Raw genomic sequence first — 19,678 nt, 5'->3', positions numbered from 1 at the left:
TGAGGGAGGGGGATATGAAGACAAGGGAAATGTGCTTAAACTATGGTTGGAAAGTTTAGCAGCTAATATCGAAGAGGTATGGCCACAAGAGTGTGCATGCTATTTTGACACAATCTCCAACCCAGGTACTTCCATGATTCATGAAATTAATTTAATGTACATGCCAGTTAGTGAAAGGTGTGTGATCCCGTGCTGCAATGCAAAAGTGCAAATCATCTCTAAAATGAAGTAGGCTTGAATCTCTGTTGATGTAAAATGCGTTGATGTAAAATGAGAACTGTTTTTACTCTTTTCCTACTGAAGACCCATATACATGTTCACATACATGGAAGGTCTGCAACAAATCTCCTTGGTTCAATTACTTCCTGTTTAGATGTAGAAACATATGATACATATACAACCTTTCTGCAGGAGAAGGAATTCTACAAATGCATTTAATGCCACCTATCCATCATCTTTTCAATGTTTCAGTAAAGTTATTTTATTCAACACACCATAAATATTCAGATTGGTTTGAGGTATTGTTTTTAAAGCTTGATAGGAATAAAATCGAAACTTTCTTAAATATACACTATTATCTATCTGTCTATTCATGGATTCGCTGTATATAGTTCACTTTTGAAAAAAAATATTATTTTAATAATTTTATTGGTGGGATGGTAACCATCGATTTGTCATTTTTAAAGACTTTTATTACATACTTTTTTATAGTCTGTTAATTAACTGTGTTATGACCATTATTAAAATCTAGCTAGTGTGAAAAGTGCAAAAGACACAACTTAGTTTCCAAAATATTTTAATGAATGTATATAGAATACACATTAAAAATCCATCATTTATTGGAAATGATGGACTCGTCTGAATGAGCCAATTTTGGGGCTCATGGCACCCCAGTCGGTGTATCTTCTATACTCTCCAGGTTTCAGATAATACTGACGTCCTCTGTAGTTGGGCTCCTCATAGAACATCCAGTAACCATCAAGAACGTTGCAGGAATGGATGTCATGGTAACGGAATCTTTCATAAACATGTTGACAATCTTCAGTAAATTCCATCATCTGGCCTTGGAAATCTTCCCTCTCGTAGATTCTCATTCTAAATGAACCATGGTGCTTTAAAATAAAAAGATTACTATTAATCAGAAGCACCCCCGAAGATCTGTATTAGTTGCAACATATTGTCTTTTTGAAAGGAACACTTCATGTATTTTACTAAAATCGTTTTTTTTTGTTTTATTGGCAGCAGACCACTTTGCATTAAATCTGTCAATTACAGTAAAATGCATTACCTGTTGGAAAAAACACAATCCTTTGCTCACCCTGTTCTAATTTATGATGGTTTATCAGTTAGGCTTTTTGTAGAGTAACACGTATGTACCGGTACTGTATTGGACTGCTTAGACTTGTGCACAAAGATATTTATTTACCGGGTCAACCTTATAATTCATTGACTTTTCTATGCATTATGAACTCAGGTGAGCTTTATCTAAAGAAATGGCTACATTGGCTATGCAGAATGATCCCATTGTACAGCGCTATATAAAACAATAAATAATAATAATATATGAGTAAAGTGATTGCCAAAAAAATCACCAATATTATCTATTCCTTATGCAGTTCCAACTTCATGCAGAATTAGTTTACTAGATTTTGCCTTTTATAATGCATCAAGCTAAAATGGTTAACTAAATTGCAAACTGACAATTTAGTGAACATACTCCTATATCAATATTATTCTAGGAAACCCTGACAGAACAAACATGTGTAATTACCTGGGGGCTCAGGCGACAGGATCTGATGGAATCATTGAAGCCCATCCACTGTTGAAAATCAGGGTATTCTCCTCTGCTAAGAAAATACTGGTGTCCCCGAAAGTGAGGATGCTCATAAAGTATCCAGTTTCCGCTTTCTACATGAACTGAATTACAGCGGCGAAAGTTAGAGGATAAGTCAGAACACTCCGAAGTGCACTCATAGGAGCGGCCCTGGAAGTTCTTGTCCTCATAAAAGATGATCTGTAGAAAAGGAAAGACATTTCAAAAGTGATATACAGCTTACTTTAAATGTATTACAGTCTCTAGGCTGCCATTTTGAAACTACACATGAAAACCAACCAAGGCTGTTTCTTGATCAAATGGTGCCCCAGGCAAGACTACACTTTGTCCTCCTCCCTCATTGGATCTCCATTTTAAATAGAATTATATTTTTACACAATTATTATGTGTTAACACAACTTCATTTAACTTCAAGAAACACATTTCTTACTTAGACCTGCCGGAAGCACCTTTTAAATTTGAATTCAAGAAACATCAATAATGACTAAAAAAAACATATAAAAAAAAAGAAAAAAAAACATAGATAAAAGATGTAAAAGTTCCAGACTAACCATGCTATGTATAGTCTCTAATTAATACATGTTTAAAATATAATTAGATCACATCAATGACCTTACCTTTCCCATTTTGTGTGATGCTCTCTTGTGCTCAACACAGACTGCTAAATGACAGAAAGAAAGAGCTTTTATATACATCCTGCTCTGCATACATTACGTGCAGTGCTGATTTTTACTTTTTCTTGTCCACTAAGCATGTTAGAACGTTTAGCGATTTCAACCATTATTATGCTGAAGAATATTCTGTATGACAAATAACTATTGTTTTAGTAACTTTGCTTGGTCTTTTTTAAGTTAGTTAAAACTGAATTGCTCTTTACACTATCTATCTGTCTTTTGGAATACAATTAATGAACACTTATAGAATTAACTTCAACTGGAGAGAGCAAAAGAGAAAAATATTCTATTCTATTCTATTTTCTTCCCAGCCAAATATATACTATATTGACAAAAGAATTGGGACACCTGACCATTACACCAACAGGGACTTTTACGACATTGCATTCTAAACACATAAAGATTAATATGTAGTTATTCCTCCTTTGCAGCTATAACAGTTTCCACTCTTCTGGGAAGGCGTTCTACAAGAATTTGGAGCATTTCTGTAGGAATTTTGCCGATTCATCCAGTAACGCATTTGTGAGGTCAGACACTGATGTCGGATGAGAAGGCCAGGCTCGCAATCTGCATCCCAGTTCATCTCAAATGTATTCGATGGGGTTGAGGTCAGGACTTTGTGCGGGCCACACCAACCTTATATAATAATGTGTTTATGGACCTTGCTTTGTGCACTGGGACAGGATCATGCTGGAATAGGAAAGGGCCTTCCCCAAACTGTCCCTACAAAGTTGGAAACATACAGTACCTATTGTCTAAAAATGTCTTTGTATGATGTAGCCTATAAAGCCCTGAAAAACATCCCTCGACCATTATCCGTCCTCCACCAAAGTTTGCAGTAGGCACTATGCATTCCATTTGGTAGCATTCTCCTGGCATCAACCAAACCCAGACTTCCAGATGGTGAAACTTTATTGATCACTACAGAGAACATACTGCTCCAGAGTCCTTCGGCAGCACTGTTTTGCATGAGTGTGGTCTGTGACTTTGTGGCTCAGCTGCTGCTACTTCCAGGCATTTCCACATAACAATAATAGCACTTACAGTGCCCTGGGGCCGATCTAAGAGGCCAGAAATTTCACAAACTGACCCATTCTACTGAGAATTTTTCCTAATTTCAATAATTAGAAGGGGTGTCCCAATACTTTTGTCCATATAGTGTATGTATTAGACTTGTACATCCGAATTTGTACAAATTGCAAATTTAATGAAATTTAATGTCAGAAAAGAGGCAAACCCACCAAACCTTTTTCTTTCAAATTTCACCCCCTCTCTCACATTCTCTCACACTCTCATTCACTCTCCCTCTCTCATGCTTCCGTAACTTGCAGCTGTGCTTCTTTGCTAGCATCTTCTTCAACTTTTTGTTCTTCTCTCTTCTGTCTTCCTTGTTCTTCTTTGTCTGCATCTCCGTGGATATGACATCTCCATGAACTTCCACAAAAATAGCAAAGCTTCCAGTAACATCCTCTTTCCCTACTGGAGCATCAGTGGAAAGGGTGTGTCTGGAAGCTCCGCCACTTTGCCCAAAGATAACCTCCAGTGAATGTCTGTAAAATTGGCTCCAATTAGGGAGGGGATGTCAGAGGAAGATCTACAAATTTTGCATAAGTTCATGGGAGGTTATCATTGGGCAAAATGGTGGAGCTTCTTGGCGGAGGATGTCACTGGAAGCTCTGCTGTTTTTCCGGGAAGTTCATGGAGATGTCATGTCTGCAGAGAAGTTCACAAAGAGGTCATTTGTGAGGAGATGAGGATGAAGAAAGAATAGAGTAGAACAAGATGCTAGGCTATACTAGAGAAGAAGCAGAGCTGCAAGACACAGAATAGGAAGGATTCAGCAGAGAAGGTAGGGAGACACCTAGTAGAGTATTTGGGATAACAACAAATGAGAAGGTTTTGGGAATTGTTATAGACAACAAACTAAGGCCAGTAAGGTATTGTCATGCATAAAAAGGGGCATCAATTCGCAGGATGAAAATATAATTTTGCCTCTTTATAAACCAATGGTAAGACTACACCTTGAATATGCTGTGCAATTTTGGGCACCTATTCTAAAGAAGGATGTTATAGCACTGGAAAAAGTGCAGAGGCGGGCTACAAAATTACTAAAAGGAATGGAACACTTTAGTTATGAAGAAAGGTTAACTAATTTAAATCTATTTAGTTTAGAAAAACAGCGCCTCAGGGGATATGATAGCATTATATAAATATATTCAGGGCCAATACAAACCATTGTGTGGAAACCTATTCCTAAACAGGACATAGGACACGTGGTCACGCATTTAGACCGGAAGGCAAAGGAAAGGGTTTTTTTTACAGTAAGGACAATAAGGATGTGGAATTCTCTGCTTGCAGAGGTAGTTTTATCAGTCTGTACAGACATTTATATAGCAAACTGGATACTTGCAAAAACATAATATTCAGGAATATCATTTTTTTAATTATGGGGAAATAGCTTCTTGATCCAAGCAGAGATCTGAATTGTTTTTCCCTAGTGTGTTGCAAAATTGGAAGAGCCACAAACTTTTTTTTGCCTTCTTTTGGATCAACAGCAATTAACAGATATGGGAAAAGCTGAACTTTTTTTCAGCCTATATAATTATGTAACTAAAAGATTAGTCACTGACCTACCTATGAGTGAATATAATTTGAAAATGTTGTCTTACCTTCAATTAAATCAATGTTTTACTATAAATTGATTATATATAAAATAATTAATGAAGCACGTTCAACAAGTTATGTAGGAGGGCTTGGCTGCTGTTTCTTTGATTCCTAGAAGAAGCCTTGCATTTTAAGAAAGGAGTAGCAGCAGGGCCGGACTGGGAACCAAAAGCAGCCCTGTCTCCAAATTCCCAGTCCGGCCATGCTGGCTTCTGCTGACAGGGGAGAGTCCAGCCTGATCTCGATCTCTTGTGCAGAGGCGGGGAGATCTCCCTGCTGCTACAAAAAATGCTCATCATACATATAAGTCCTAATTGTCATCTTTTTTGAGGATGCATCTGAACATACAATGGACATATAAAGGTTAAACAAGTGGATTAAAAATAGGAAAAAACAACATTCCCGTAAGCATGCACAGTAAACATTCCTACTGAATTTAATCAGCCAAACAGTGACATGACTAGCTAGACCAGAGAGTTATGGAACACACTCCAGGGTTATGGAACACAATCTTGCTCACATCCATATCTTGCTCCACACAGTCATGCTGTTGTATTGTGTTTTTTAACACTGTTGATAATTTCAGCAATATTTCCTGAACTAGCTTTTGTTAAGGTGCCTGCTGGCAGAACAGTTGTGATTTTAACTCTCTCACTTAACTACTCTTTATGAAGGGTCAACATTGACAGGTATCTCCAGAAAGAAGTTCTAAGATGGCTTTGTGTGACCTATATGTCAATCTGCTGGAAGGCTTTGAAGAAACTCTACCTATTTAAGCATGCATTTTATAGGGTCAGCCAAGTTTTCCCTAGAGCAGAAGCTCAGTTAGATTGACTCTTCATAACAGCAAAGTGAATGAGCTCAACTCACCATGGACCAACCCAAGTGAACTTCCACTGACAAAAAGCTAGACTGGCCTAGTATGCTGTTTAAATAAATCTGTGGGATTTGTTGAATATATACATATACACATTAGACATGCATTTGTAACTACATAATATATACTTATCTCTTTTGAAGTAAATACTGTGATTGAACAGCTGAACTGGCAGTTAGTTTTCATTATTTAATATTAGATCCTGCTGCTGATGTATATTAATGCTGACAATATATACTAATATTAGCCGATGCTGACAATATATACTAATATTAGCCCCTGCTGTCAATTTTATATTGAAATAATTGGACCCTATGCAAGCATTTCTTTGGACCCCACTCCACACTCCCTAGAATAATTCCTTCCACTACTACACCATAAAAAACATTTGCCACACTCACTACAGATCAGGGGAAGACTGTGAGAGTCAGTGCAGTCTTCCCTCCTTCCGACCCTACCATGACATTAAGAGGTCCTCTCCCCCATAATCATCCCCAGAATTCATTTGTCCTCTCATTCACTAAGCCATGCCTCTCTTTTACTTACTCCCTGTAGTTCAGGTATAGATCAAATATACACATAAAACAGCGCTTGCATGTATAGTTCAATGAATAAGACATGCAAAGCCTATAATTGCAGGCATACGTAAATAATGTATGGAAACATAGCCAGTGATCAACACATTAACACACAAACCCAGCTTTGCATATATATAGATCAATTGAAATTCTCATGTGAACTCGGCATTTAAGGTGTAGATCAAATAAACAGAATCAGACATACAAATCCTATATTTGCAGGTATACAATAATAATATATGAAAACATAGCATTGCAAGTATTGATCAATAGAACACACAAACCCAGCATTGCAGGTGTAGATGAACTGGAAATCACATGTAAACTCAGCATTGCGGGTATAGATCAAATAAAAAACACACTGAAACAGCTTTGCAGGTATTGATCAACTTAATAAGACATACAAAGCCTGTATTTGCAGGTATACATAAACAATGTATGAAAACATAGCATAGCAGATATAGGTCAACAGAATAACACAGATATCCAGCTTTGCAGGTATAGATCAATTGGAATTCACATAAAAGGTATTGATAAACCCCCTAAATTACAGGTATAGCTCACAGATTGCACACCCCAGTCCACACTGCCCACACAGAACCTGACCAGCACTCAAATTTCACACATAGGCATTGCCATTGTTGCCCCCCAAACCTCCCATCATGAGTTAACTTTATCCCCAAAAAGCCTGCCCTATGCCATCTTGGTCCCCAAGGCTCAAACACCCTGCTTGTGTGATCTTTGCCTTTCTACAAATCTATTATACATCTATGACACATGCAAACACTTTTACAGTCATTCACATAATTCATTCACACAATAATGTATTCTTTCACTCATTCACACTATTCATCCACACATTATTTCCTTCTCTCACTCATTTATTTCAGTATTCTTACTACCCTCTTTCTCTCTAGCTACCTCTCCTCCCTTTTCTCACTATCTGCTCCCCCCTTTTTCTTACTATCTACATACTATCTATATACACATATACACAGTCCTTACAACCCTTTCTTCCCATCTCTTACCTTTCTCATCTTCCATCATCTTCAATCATCCTGCATCATACATCATCTTCTTTCTTCCATGCTGTCATGGGAGCGCGAGGTCTGTCACTCCAGGCCTCTGCTTTAGTGCTCCCTCATCACTATGCCCCGGCTATTGATGCAGAGCGCCTTCCTGCCACACTGGTGCCTAATTAATGGTGTCCATAGAAGGCTTTCATTTGCTTGAGAGTCTCATTTGGGTTAAAATGCAGTGCAGTCCCATTGATCCAGCTCTTTGGTAAACAATATAGCCATGATAAATTAGATAGGACTTCCAGGTGCTGTGTGGTTCTATAGGAAGCAAACACATATATGTAAGTATTGGAGTGACTGGTGTTTTGGAGGGAAGAAACAGTATTCTGGTGGCTGAGTTGAGAATGGATTGTGTAGGAGATATAAGTGAAGAAGGAAGATCAATGAGGGAGCATTTACAGTAGTAGTACTAGTGAAAATGATTAATGTACTCAGTGTTTTGGTTGTAGTGTGAGAAATGGGTGGATTTTAGCAATATTTCAAAGAGATACATAACACTTTTTGGATTGGTTACTTTACTTCTGTAATGTGAGTCATAGGCAAAGTGCTGATCCAACAAGGTAAATTGTGGAGCCATCCACAACGAGATTGCAGTAAAATGCTGGGAAGGAAATAGGTGACCAGTGTTTTTTATGCCATTATGTCATGAGTTCCCTTTTTTATTTTTAATGTACCCACAGAATTGATATATTGCTTTTTAAAGGACAGATAGGGCTTTCTTTTTTATATATACTTTAGTATGAGCAATACATAAAAACAAATAGAGAAAAACATCTAATATTTTTTAGAATTTTACTTATGATATCTTTTATATGTTAGGTGCTACTTCTACAGCAATATCCCTAGCACACCGATTTTGTTCTATTTTGTAATAAATGGATTTTTAGATACCACTCCTGTTTTTGTTACTGTTAAGACTTTCAAGAGTCCAGTTTTTTTAAAAAACCTTTAAAAACATTTTATGTAGATATTGCTAATGAAGTATGAATTAAACATGAACATTGAGTTCCAAACTGGTCCTTAAAAAACCATAAGCTACTCTTTTTCTGGTGATTGACCATCACATGGCTGCTAAGTGTACCATTCCATACAGTAAGCTAGTGAACGTTAATGGACTGAACTTCCTTTGCTCATTTTTCATCCCAACATGATTCTTGTATACAAAAACATTTGAATAATTATCTAGTTGTTGCAGCATGCACAATAATTTTTTAATATTGATAACTAACATATGCTTAGATTACGCAAATAACTGTATTTCAAAATGAATTATATTGAAATCTCCTTACTCTCATGTTAGGATATTATTGTTCTAACATATTATTCAACTGTTTATTAATGGTATGTAGATAAAAGTAAGGACACAACATTTTATAAACAAAAGTAAGACTTTTATTGCATTTACTTTTATTGAATTCCGTATTGAATTCTTATGAAAAATAGTGGACTCTTCTGAAGGATCCGACTCTGGGAGTCATGGCTCCCCAGTCGGTGTATCTTCTATACTCCCCAGGTCTCAAGTAATACTGATGTCCTCTGTAGTAGGGCTCTTCATAGAACATCCAATATCCGTCAAGAACAAAGCAAGAGTAGATGTCATGAAACTTGAACCTTTCAAAAACCTGGGGACAATCTTCAGTAAATTCCATCATCCGACCTCGGAAATCCTCCCTCTCATAGACCTTTACTCTGAATGAGCCATGGTGCTTAAAATAAAACCATTAATAAAATATCAATTTAATTTTTTAAAAAAAAATGCTATTATTTTAAGAACATTGGTTAAATTGTCATAGAGAAGTTCACTAGCTGAATCACTGTAAGGTGTAGGTTTATTATTACTTAAGTTCTTGCTTAGATAGGGGCATCATTTTGTCACTTATATGAACTTAGCACAAATGAATTGATGCTATGAAATAAAATTAAGTGCGTTAATTATGGAGTGCAAAAGTTTCTCAGGTTCTATTTATTTAATGCTATAAATATAAAAAATTCATATGGCAATATCCAATAAATTCATATGATAGAAATAATTACATATATATCATATATAAATACGATTAACTGCTTGGAAAAAAATTATTGAGCAGCTTGCTGTGAAGGTTTACCTGAGGGCTCAGACGACAGGATCTAATTGAGTCATTTAAGCCCATCCATTGCTGGAATTCAGGGTATTCTCCTCTGTTAAGATAATACTGGTGTCCTCTATAGTGAGGATGCTCATATAATATCCAGTTTCCACTTGCCACTCGGATGGAATTGCAGTGGTGAAAGTATGAGGTCATATCAGGGCATTCTGAGGTGCACTCATAAGAGCGACCCTGGAAGTTGCGACCCTCATAGAAAGTGATCTGTGGAAGGAAATAAAAAGGTATTTTCATTATATATTATATATTCATGACATATGACAGTGCTGAAGCATGGTTTAGGGATAATGCTTGTAATTGCTAACTTTCTCCCAAATGAAGAAGAACAACAAGGTGGAGCAATCCTATGTATACCCTTGCTGAAATAGCTTTTTGGCTGGTTAAAAAACTCACAGCTAATAAAAATAATAAAAAATATATATTTTTGTTACTGCTGAAAATATTCTGTGTAACAGCAGTATTGTATGAAATAAACATTTTTGGTCTTAAATCTTTTAAAATCCTGACCATAGAGTACTGACTAGACTTGTGCATTCGTCTTCGGGCGAACATGAAAACGAGCACGAAGAGGCCGTTTTTTTGTTCGTTCCGAAGGAACGTAGAACAGAATACAGTGCCGGCAAACCGTAGGCGAAGACGAAGACTCACAATCACGAAGATTCGAAGATTCTTCGTGATCGTCTTCGTTTTTGCCGCGCAACCGCCAAAATTTCAAACAGGAGTGAGCTGATCCTCGTCTGTCCAATCAGCTCACTCTTGTGACGTAACGCTAAGGGTCTCGTCCAATGCCTGTGCTGCTGTTTTTTGAATTCTGAAGGCGCCTTTATAAGACCAGAGCTTGCCTGAGAGATCCATTCATTTTTCGCTGTGACTGCTTTGGCAACACTGCTGTGCTGCATCCGAGCGTTACAGAGAGAGATTGTTCTGTTCTGTGTGAGACTGGTAAGCCTTAGCCTGCCATTTCTCACTGTGTACTTCATCCTCACTTCAGTGCTACTTAATTAATATATTTAATAATAATAATTTGATTAATTTAATTTTTTTAAAATTAATTTGTCATCAACTTTAGTGTAAGTGCTGTTGAGTTGACAGTGCACCCAGTGCCTCAGTGGCACTGGGGTGCCCTTGCCCTGGGCTGGCACTAGTGCCTATTGCCTGTCCTGCTTAAATAAATTAAATAGAATTTATAAATTACAATTTAATAGAATCTATAATTTAATAGTTCATTATAATATTATATATATATATATATTTGTCAGTCATATATATATATATATACTATAGTATACTAGTGTAGAGTGTACTGTAGACATTCATCTACTAGTGTCTAATTTAAAATCAGTAATATTAATTAATATAATTAATAATTGAATTCATTATAAAATTATATATATATTTGTCAGTTATAGTTAGTAATAGTATACTAGTGTAGAGTGTACTGTAGACATTCAGAACATCTACTAGTGTCTAATCTAAAATCAGTAATATCAATAATTCTCTAATTCTTTCTTATCTTAATAGTTAATTAAATTAGCTATAAATAAAAGTAATAATATTAATTAATTACTACTAGCGTATAGTTCAGCTAATCTTATTAGTACTGGTGCTGCAGCTCTATAGTTTGTGCTTTGTTTTAGCAACAGTAAGAGACCAAGTCAATTTTTCTTAATTAATCTTTCATTTTATTTCATTTGTTTTGCTCACCTCAGTCCATCAGTGAAGTGAACTTGTTGGGCTAGTGAGTGCAGCCGCATAAGTGCTGTGTTTTTTTTTGATCAGCAAGCAGTGACGTTAACTGTTTTGCAAAGATTTTCTCATTTATTTTACATTTTATTTCAATTTTATTAAAAGTACCCTTAGTGTTTTGCTCACCTCAGTCCATCAGTGAAGTGAACTTGTTGGGCTAGTGAGTGCAGCAAGCAGTGAAGATAACTGTTTTGCTGTGACATTTTATTTTATTTCTAATTCTTTTCAAGAAAAATTGACTGTGACGAGCTGTACTAAGCAAAGCTTCAAGCTACTAGCTGTAGTACTAAAATAATTCTAATCTTCTTTAATCTTAATCTATAATATATTATAAATAATAATATTCTAATTCATAATCTATAATATAAGTAATTCTAATTCTAAATTCTAATTCATAATCTATATTCTTCTATCTATAATACATAATATATAAGTAAATTAGTTCTAATCTATTAATATTATATAACTTAATATTAATTAATAAATCATATACTGAATCTGATTTAACCTCACTTTAGCTTAGTGGGTTTGAGAGCGTCTGCCTAGAGGTAGACTTATAGTAAGGAAATATAGCTTTAGGCTAGCATAGTGGTAGGCTAAGCTCTTAGGCCCGTGTAAATTCAAATTAAAAATAAAATACTGCTAGTTATTAAATAGTTAATCTTGAGTTAATAATTTCAATAACTTTAGGATTTTGGCAGATTGCACACAGCACAGTGCAGTAGTGCATAGTTTTACTTTTTAAGCAGTAGCACTGAAGAGAACTTCCTCTAATTTTTTTGTCTTTAATTCGTTTTTCCTTTTTTTTATTTTTATTTTTTTATTTTTTTTTTTATAGTTTTTTAAACACTACACTACACTACACTACACTACACTACACACACAACACAAAATTTGAAATGGATCCTCCTTTTGGGACTAAGGAGGGACAAGCTCCATCTACCACCACCACCACCACCACCAGCACCACCACCAGCACCACCACCAGCTCTAAGATGCAGCCTTTGCGTCAGTCTAGTCGGCCAAGTAGGCCAAGCTCTCGCTTATCATTTGGGGAAGCATTGCTTGAAGGATCATCAAGTAAAGGAAAGGCACCAAAAGCAGGCAGTAGTAGTGCGGCTAGGCCCACAAGCTCTATGGTTTTTTACGGAAAGCCTAAAGCACCAGAAGCACGTTCAAAGTTAAAGGGTAGCACAAGTAGTACCAGCCCAGTGACTAAAAAGAAGTGCCTTTTGCCCCAAGCAGCATCTTCCCCATCCACCAGCAGCATGCAAGGTACCAAGCAGAGCCAAATTAGCAGCAAGACTCAGAGGGGTCCCAAACCAAAGCGATCTCATTCCTTTGTAGGGAAAACCACCACCACCACCACCCCCGCCTCTACCACCACTAGTGCTGCGCCTACTGTTCCCACTGGTACCGCCACGCCATGTCCTCCTAGTACCTCTAGCAAGCCACCAAGTCCTTACAAAATTTTTGTAAAGACAGTTAGAGAGAGGGCTACACATAGTGGAACTCCACCTAGCGAGGTAGCAGAGGAGCCTGAGACTGAGAGGCCAAGTGCAGAGTCTATTCTTCCTGCTCGCACTACTACTAGTCACGAGTCTCACGACGATATCAGTCTTAGCTCCAGCCTAGCAGGAATTCCATTCGATCTGGCTAATGAAGAGCTAGACTATGAGCCAGAGGAAGTAGAGGAGATGAGTGGTCAGGAATCAGATTCCTCAGGGAGCAGTGTCCAAATGACTAGTGCACAATTTTCCCCTGAGCCTCCACCTTCTCCGCTACGATCATCACCATCACCACCACCAGCAGCAGCAGCAAAACCTAGCAAATCTAAAGCAATTAGCAGTCCCACTATGGCCAGTACTGTTACCACCAGTCCCACCACCACTAGTTCTGCCTCTGTTCATCCACCCCGAGCAGTAAGAGCAGCACCCAAGGCACACTCCAAGGCTATGCGCGCCCCAATTTGGGAGCACTTTGAAAATGTTGAAGAAGGGCGCTATGGAAAGTGCAAACATTGTGGGAAGCTAATAAGCAGAGGGAAAGTGTCTGGCCATTTTACCAGTGCTAGCATGAAGCATCACCTCAGCACTCAACACAACGCTGTGCTATTGGGGAAAGATGCAGAGGTAAAACTTAGTGCAGGCAGCATAGCTGGTGGCCGTGGAAAAACCCCAACAGCTTCTTCTTCTGAGCCAATAGCAGCAGCAGCAGCAGCAGCAACTAGTGCTGGCAGCCAGAGACCAAGGCAGGTTGGAGCACTGCATGCCCAGCCCACCCTGGAAGAATTTGGGGCATTCCACTCCAAGAGAACGATGCCCAAACAGCAGGCCAATAAAGTAACGCGACTTATTGGTCAGTTCATTGCTGTTGGAGGGGCATCCTTCTCCATGATTGAAGGGGAGCCTTTCAAACAATTGATGGCGGCTGTGGCTCCACAATACACAGTTCCGTCACGTTCCACTTTCAGCAGGAACATTGTCCCCTCGCTGTATCGGTCCTGTGTTGCAGCAGTGAAAGAGGAGCTTTCCAAGGCTGCTGGTCAGTGTGTTCATTTCACTACAGATTTGTGGAGTGCACCTAGCGCCCAGCATGCCTTTCTTTCTTTGACAGCACACTGGTGGCAGCCCGGTGTGTCTAAGGAAGTTGCTGCAGCAGGCTACCGATCATTCCTTCTCCATGCAGAAGTGATGGATGAAAAGCACACTTCCCAAAATATTCTGCATGCGATTAGGAAAATGTTTAGCCTTTGGGTGGGAGCAGAGGCGGGCACCAATGTTGAAGTTGGTTTTGTGGTAACTGACGGAGGTGCCAATATGGTGAAAGCGCTGCGAGATGGTCATATTGTTGGTGTGCGCTGTGCAGCCCACATCATCCATCTTGTAGTGAAGGCAGCAATGTCAGAAGGAACTAATGTGGCAGCAGTAGTTCTGTCCCGCTGCAGAAAGATCGCTGGGCACTTTCACCATAGTGTTAAGGCTAGCCAACTTTTGAGGGAAGAGCAAGAGAGGTCAGGTCTTCCCGTACACTGCCTACGTCAGGATGTCAGTACACGGTGGAACTCCACGTTAGACATGCTAGAGAGGATTTTGGAGCAGCAGAGGGCAATCCATAATCTTGCCTCAGAGCACAATATTGGGATTACCTCTCCATTGAATAGGGAGGATTGGACAGTGATCGCCCAGCTAGTGGCAGTCCTTAAACCATTCAGGGATGCCACAGAAAATTTAAGCTCAAACACTGCCAGTCTGGCCCAGGTAATCCCAGTGTTCTCCCATCTAGGCAGCAAGATGGATGTGTTCCTTGGAAACCGTGAGGCTGTTCAAGGTGGCACTCTACATCCTGACGTAGCAGCCATAGTCAGGAAGCTGAAGGATCTGCTAAAAGTACACCTTCGCAAGCGAATGGAAGAGAGTCCCGAAATGATGCTAGCGTGCCTTTGTGATCCAAGAATTAAGGGAAAGCTAGCTTTGAAATTCAATGTTCTCAGTAGCTACCGGGAGCAATTGGTCAACAAGGTGCGTGACTGGCAGCGTAAAATGGGAATGCTGTCCGAGGAGGGTGAGGTGCAGGAGGAGGAAGAGATGATGTGGTCTGCTACCCCTAGCAGCAGCATCAGCAGCAGTGCCACAAGCAGCACAACACAGCTGAGTGGAGCAGCTGCGTTTTGGGAAGAGGCACTTGGCAGTATAGTTGGACCATCTGACAGAGCTAGCAGCAGAAAGGAGAGTAGTGCTGCTGAAATGGTCAAACTTTACCTCTGTGAAGTTCCTTCTGCTCCTAATGTTGATCCTCTTAGCTACTGGGATGAAAAGAAGAGTGTGTGGCCTGCACTCTCATGGGTTGCGCAGCAGCTTCTATCATGTCCGCCAACCACTGTTCAAAGTGAGCGCGTGTTTTCTATGACTGGAAACATACTGAGTCCACAGCGCTCACGCATGGCACCTCATCTGATGGAGCAGATTGCCTTTCTTAAATTCAATCTGCCCAAATTGGGTTACCCAGCTCTTAGCTTGGAAAGTTAAATTTTTTCTCTCTAATGTTTAAGGTAGTTTCTCCCCCTGGTTGCACTTGCTGCGGTGTGGCAATGCCTGCTACCTCCGCTGGTGTAGCCAATTTACGCTAGGGCCTAGTGTCTGAGCTCTGTAAGTCCGCTCCCAAACGCCTAGGACTGACAGTCTTTGGATGCTTTGCCCTGGGGTGAAACAGGTGAGTGGGTCGTCAATTGCCCACTCATTCACCTTTTTCCGTTTCCAACGCTGCTGCTGGTGGTGGTGCCAGTATCTTTTGCCAGTTCGCTTCCTGGCTGAAATCATGCCTCAGATGTCCCTAATGGAAAGGGTAGTTTCTCCCCCCTGGTTGCACTTGCTGCGGTGTGGCAACGCCTGCTACCTCCGCCGGTGTAGCTAGCTTATGCTAGGGCCTTGTGTCTGAGTTCTGTAGGTCTGCTCCCAAACGCCAAGGACTGACAGTGCTTGGATGCTTTGCCCTGGGGTGAAACAGGTGAGCGGGTCGTCAATTGCCCACTCATTCGCCTTTCCCAATTCTGCTGCTGCTGGTGGTGGTGCCAGTGTCTCTCTTCAATGCCAGTTCGCTTCCTGGCTAGTGTCATGCCTCGAATGTCCCTGATGGTAAGGGTAGTTTCTCCCCCCTGGTTGCACTTGTTGTGGTGTGGCAACGCCTGCTACCTCCGCCGGTGTAGCCAGCTTACGCTAGGGCCTTGTGTCTGAGTTCTGGAAGTCCGCTCCCAAACGCCAAGGACTGACAGTTTTTGGATGCTTTGCCCTGGGGTGAAACAGGTGAGCGGGTCGTCAATTGCCCACTCATTCGCCTTTTCCAATGCTGCTGCTGCTGCTGCTGGTGGTGGTGCCAGTGTCTCTTCTCTGCCAGTTCGCTTCCTGGCTAGTGTCATGCCTCAAATGTCCCTTATGGTAAGGGCAGTTTCTCCCCCCTGGTTGCACTTGCTGCGGTGTGGCAACGCCTGCTACCTCCGCCAATGTAGCCAGCTTACGCTAGGGCCTTGTGTCTGAGCTCTGGAAGTCCGCTCCCAAACGCCAAGGACTGACAGTGTTTGGATGCTTTGCTCTGGGGTGAAACAGGTGAGTGGGTCGCCAATTGCCCACTCATTCGCCTTTCCCAATTCTGCTGCTGCTGCTGCTGGTGGTGGTGCCAGTGTCTCTTCGATGCCAGTTCGCTTCCTGGCTAGTGTCATGAATCAAATGTCCCTAATGGTAAGGGCAGTTTCTCCCCCCTGGCTGCCTCTGTCTGCGGTGTGGCAACGCCTGCTACCTCCGCCGGAGTGGCCAGCTTACGCTAGGGCCTTGTGTCTGAGCTCTGGAAGTCTGCTGCCAAACGTCTAAGACTGACAGTGTTTGGGTGCTTTGCCCTGGGGTGAAACAGGTGAGTGGGTCGCCAATTGCCCACTCATTCGCCTTTTCAATGCTGCTGCTGGTGGTGGTGCCAGCATCTCTTCTCTGCCAGTTCGCTTCCTGGCTAGTGTCATGCCTCAAATGTCCCTAATTGTAAGGGCAGTTTCTCCCCCCTGGCTGCCTCTGTCTGCGGTGTGGCAACGCCTGCTACCTCCGCCGGAGTGGCCAGCTTACGCTAGGGCCTTGTGTCTGAGCTCTGGAAGTCTGCTGCCAAACGTCTAAGACTGACAGTGTTTGGGTGCTTTGCCCTGGGGTGAAACAGGTGAGCGGGTCGCCAATTGCCCTCTCATTCGCCTTTCCAATTTTTCAATGCTGCTGGTGGTGGTGGTGGTGGTGGTGGTGCCAGCATCTCTTCTCTGCCAGTTCGCTTCCTGGCTAGAGTCATGCCCAAAATGTCCCTAATTGTAAGGGCAGTTTCTCCCCCCTGGCTGCCTCTGTCTGCGGTGTGGCAACGCCTGCTACCTCCGCCGGAGTGGCCAGCTTACGCTAGGGCCTTGTGTCTGAGCTCTGGAAGTCTGCTGCCAAACGTCTAAGACTGACAGTGTTTGGGTGCTTTGCCCTGGGGTGAAACAGGTGAGTGGGTCGCCAATTGCCCACTCATTCGCCTTTTCAATGCTGCTGCTGGTGGTGGTGCCAGCATCTCTTCTCTGCCAGTTCGCTTCCTGGCTAGAGTCATGCCCAAAATGTCCCTAATGGTAAGGGCAGTTTCTCCCCCCTGGCTGCCTCTGTTTGCGGTGTGGCAACGCCTGCTACCTCCGCCGGAGTGGCCAGCTTACGCTAGGGCCTTGTGTCTGAGCTCTGGAAGTCTGCTGCCAAACGTCTAAGACTGACAGTGTTTGGGTGCTTTGCCCTGGGGTGAAACAGGTGAGCGGGTCGCCAATTGCCCACTCATTTGCCTTTCCCATTTCCTTTTCCATTTCATTATTTTCCTTCTGATACACAACCAACCAAACATAACACACACAATAACACATATAACACATATAACACACAGTGACATCACATATAACACACATACACACACACTTACAATGCACAAAACACAAGGACCTTTTCCTTGTTATTTGCCCTGGCCTTCACTCACTAATAGCATTACATTAACACTATAACTCACACTTCACCCTATAACATTTTTCCATCCACATACCTGCCAACAGACCCAACTTTTTCAGGGACAGTCCTGCTTTTTTCCAGTCCTGTCCCATCTAATTTAGCTAAACTAGGTATGCAAAATGCAAATACACATAGGTAGTTATAGCTCGGTAGGTAACGCTACTATAAACATTTAATAAATATAATCAAGTACTAAATAATAAATCTAACTTTAAAATACATTTAAATAAACCCCTATTTTTTTTAAAAAAAAAACATTAAAATTAAATTATTATTATTTAGACATAATCCATCTTTAACCAAACCAGTGCACTGCTACTAATCTTAAACATAACCGTACATTAACCCTAAGCTATTTTTTAGTTCTTGTCCAACATTTTTCCATCAGCATACCTGCCAACACACCCAAGATTTTGGTGGACAGTCCTGCTATTTTCCAGTCCTGTCCAATAAGTAAGTTGGGTTGTTGCAAAGTATGCCATTGTAAATAGGTAGCAAATGTTAGGCATGTAAAGTGGTCCAAAATCAATTTAAAAATGTAAAATATTCCCTATTCTTTTATTAAACATCTATGGACAGTACACCTCGGTATGTGTGTGCAACTCTATTGGTCGTTTCGGCAGGGGGCTCGCCTGCCATCAACGAATGAAGTGCATTCTGCAGTTCTGCAATTCACTCGTTGATGCCAGACCAGCCCCCTGCCGAAACGACCAATAGAGCTGCACACACGTACCTTCACGGCAGCTGCTGCTGCTGTGATGTGTTATTAACCCCGTATTAACCCCTGCTAGGCAACCAGGAGGAAAACGAAGATTAAACGAGCACGAAGAATGTCCGCGAATATTCGCCCGAAGAGAAGACAGGAACGGGCGAATATTCGCGGAATACGAAGATTTTTTTTTCCCCGAAGACGAGCACGAAGACGAACACGAAGAGCCCCCTGGTGCCCAAGTCTAGTACTGACCACTCAGTACCCAAATACCCCTGTCTCCCTTGATTCCCCTCTTTTGTAGGAGCTCAGAATGTTAGGTACCTATTACCGTGTTCTTCAACTCTAGAAGTCCTGATCTGTTTACAAAAACAGCATGAAATGTGTTTATGCATTAAATCGCGCAACTTAAAATACCTTATTTTAAATGCCACACAAAACTTCAGTGCTGTGAAAAAGTATTTGCCCCTCCCCTATTTCTGTTCTATTTTTTTATATAATTTTTTATCATTACTTTTAAAATAGAGACAGGTAGGATTGGATATGGTTTTTTTCTTCTAAACATGAAATCATCATTTAAAAACTAGACTTGGGCACCAGGGGGCTCTTCGTGTTCGTCTTCGTGCTCGTCTTCGGGGAAAAAAAAATCTTCGTATTCCGCGAATATTCGCCCGTTCCTGTCTTCTCTTCGGGCGAATATTCGCGGACATTCTTCGTGCTCGTTTAATCTTCGTTTTCCTCCTGGTTGCCTAGCAGGGGTTAATACGGGGTTAATAACACATCACAGCAGCAGCAGCTGCCGTGAAGGTACGTGTGTGCAGCTCTATT

At 40.9% G+C, this 19,678-nt stretch overlaps 2 protein-coding genes across 2 annotated transcripts; both read right to left on the bottom strand.

Annotated features, from left to right (window-relative positions):
- Positions 1 to 836: 836 nt before the first annotated feature.
- LOC149290563 (gamma-crystallin-3-like) lies at positions 837 to 2,460 on the bottom strand. The gene is made up of 3 exons (XM_089488394.1): positions 2,452 to 2,460; positions 1,772 to 2,014; positions 837 to 1,112 (listed from the first exon to the last, which is right to left on the bottom strand). Exons 1-3 carry the CDS (start codon positions 2,458 to 2,460, stop codon positions 837 to 839), a joined length of 528 nt encoding a protein of 175 aa, XP_089344520.1.
- Positions 2,461 to 9,136: 6,676 nt separating this feature from the next.
- On the bottom strand, positions 9,137 to 10,084 carry LOC149290562 (gamma-crystallin 1-like). The gene is made up of 2 exons (XM_089488393.1): positions 9,812 to 10,084; positions 9,137 to 9,412 (listed from the first exon to the last, which is right to left on the bottom strand). The coding sequence occupies exons 1-2, from the start codon at positions 10,082 to 10,084 to the stop codon at positions 9,137 to 9,139; spliced, it is 549 nt and encodes a 182-aa protein (XP_089344519.1).
- Between the last annotated feature and the right edge of the window lie 9,594 nt (positions 10,085 to 19,678).

Source organism: Sceloporus occidentalis, unplaced genomic scaffold, assembly GCF_023333645.1.
Source record: "Sceloporus occidentalis isolate IW3139 unplaced genomic scaffold, rSceOcc1.0.p SCAF_38, whole genome shotgun sequence".
NCBI classification, from domain to species: domain Eukaryota; kingdom Metazoa; phylum Chordata; class Lepidosauria; order Squamata; family Phrynosomatidae; genus Sceloporus; species Sceloporus occidentalis.
Note: the sequence above shows the minus strand (reverse complement) of the source record. Positions and strands in the feature narration are given on the sequence as shown.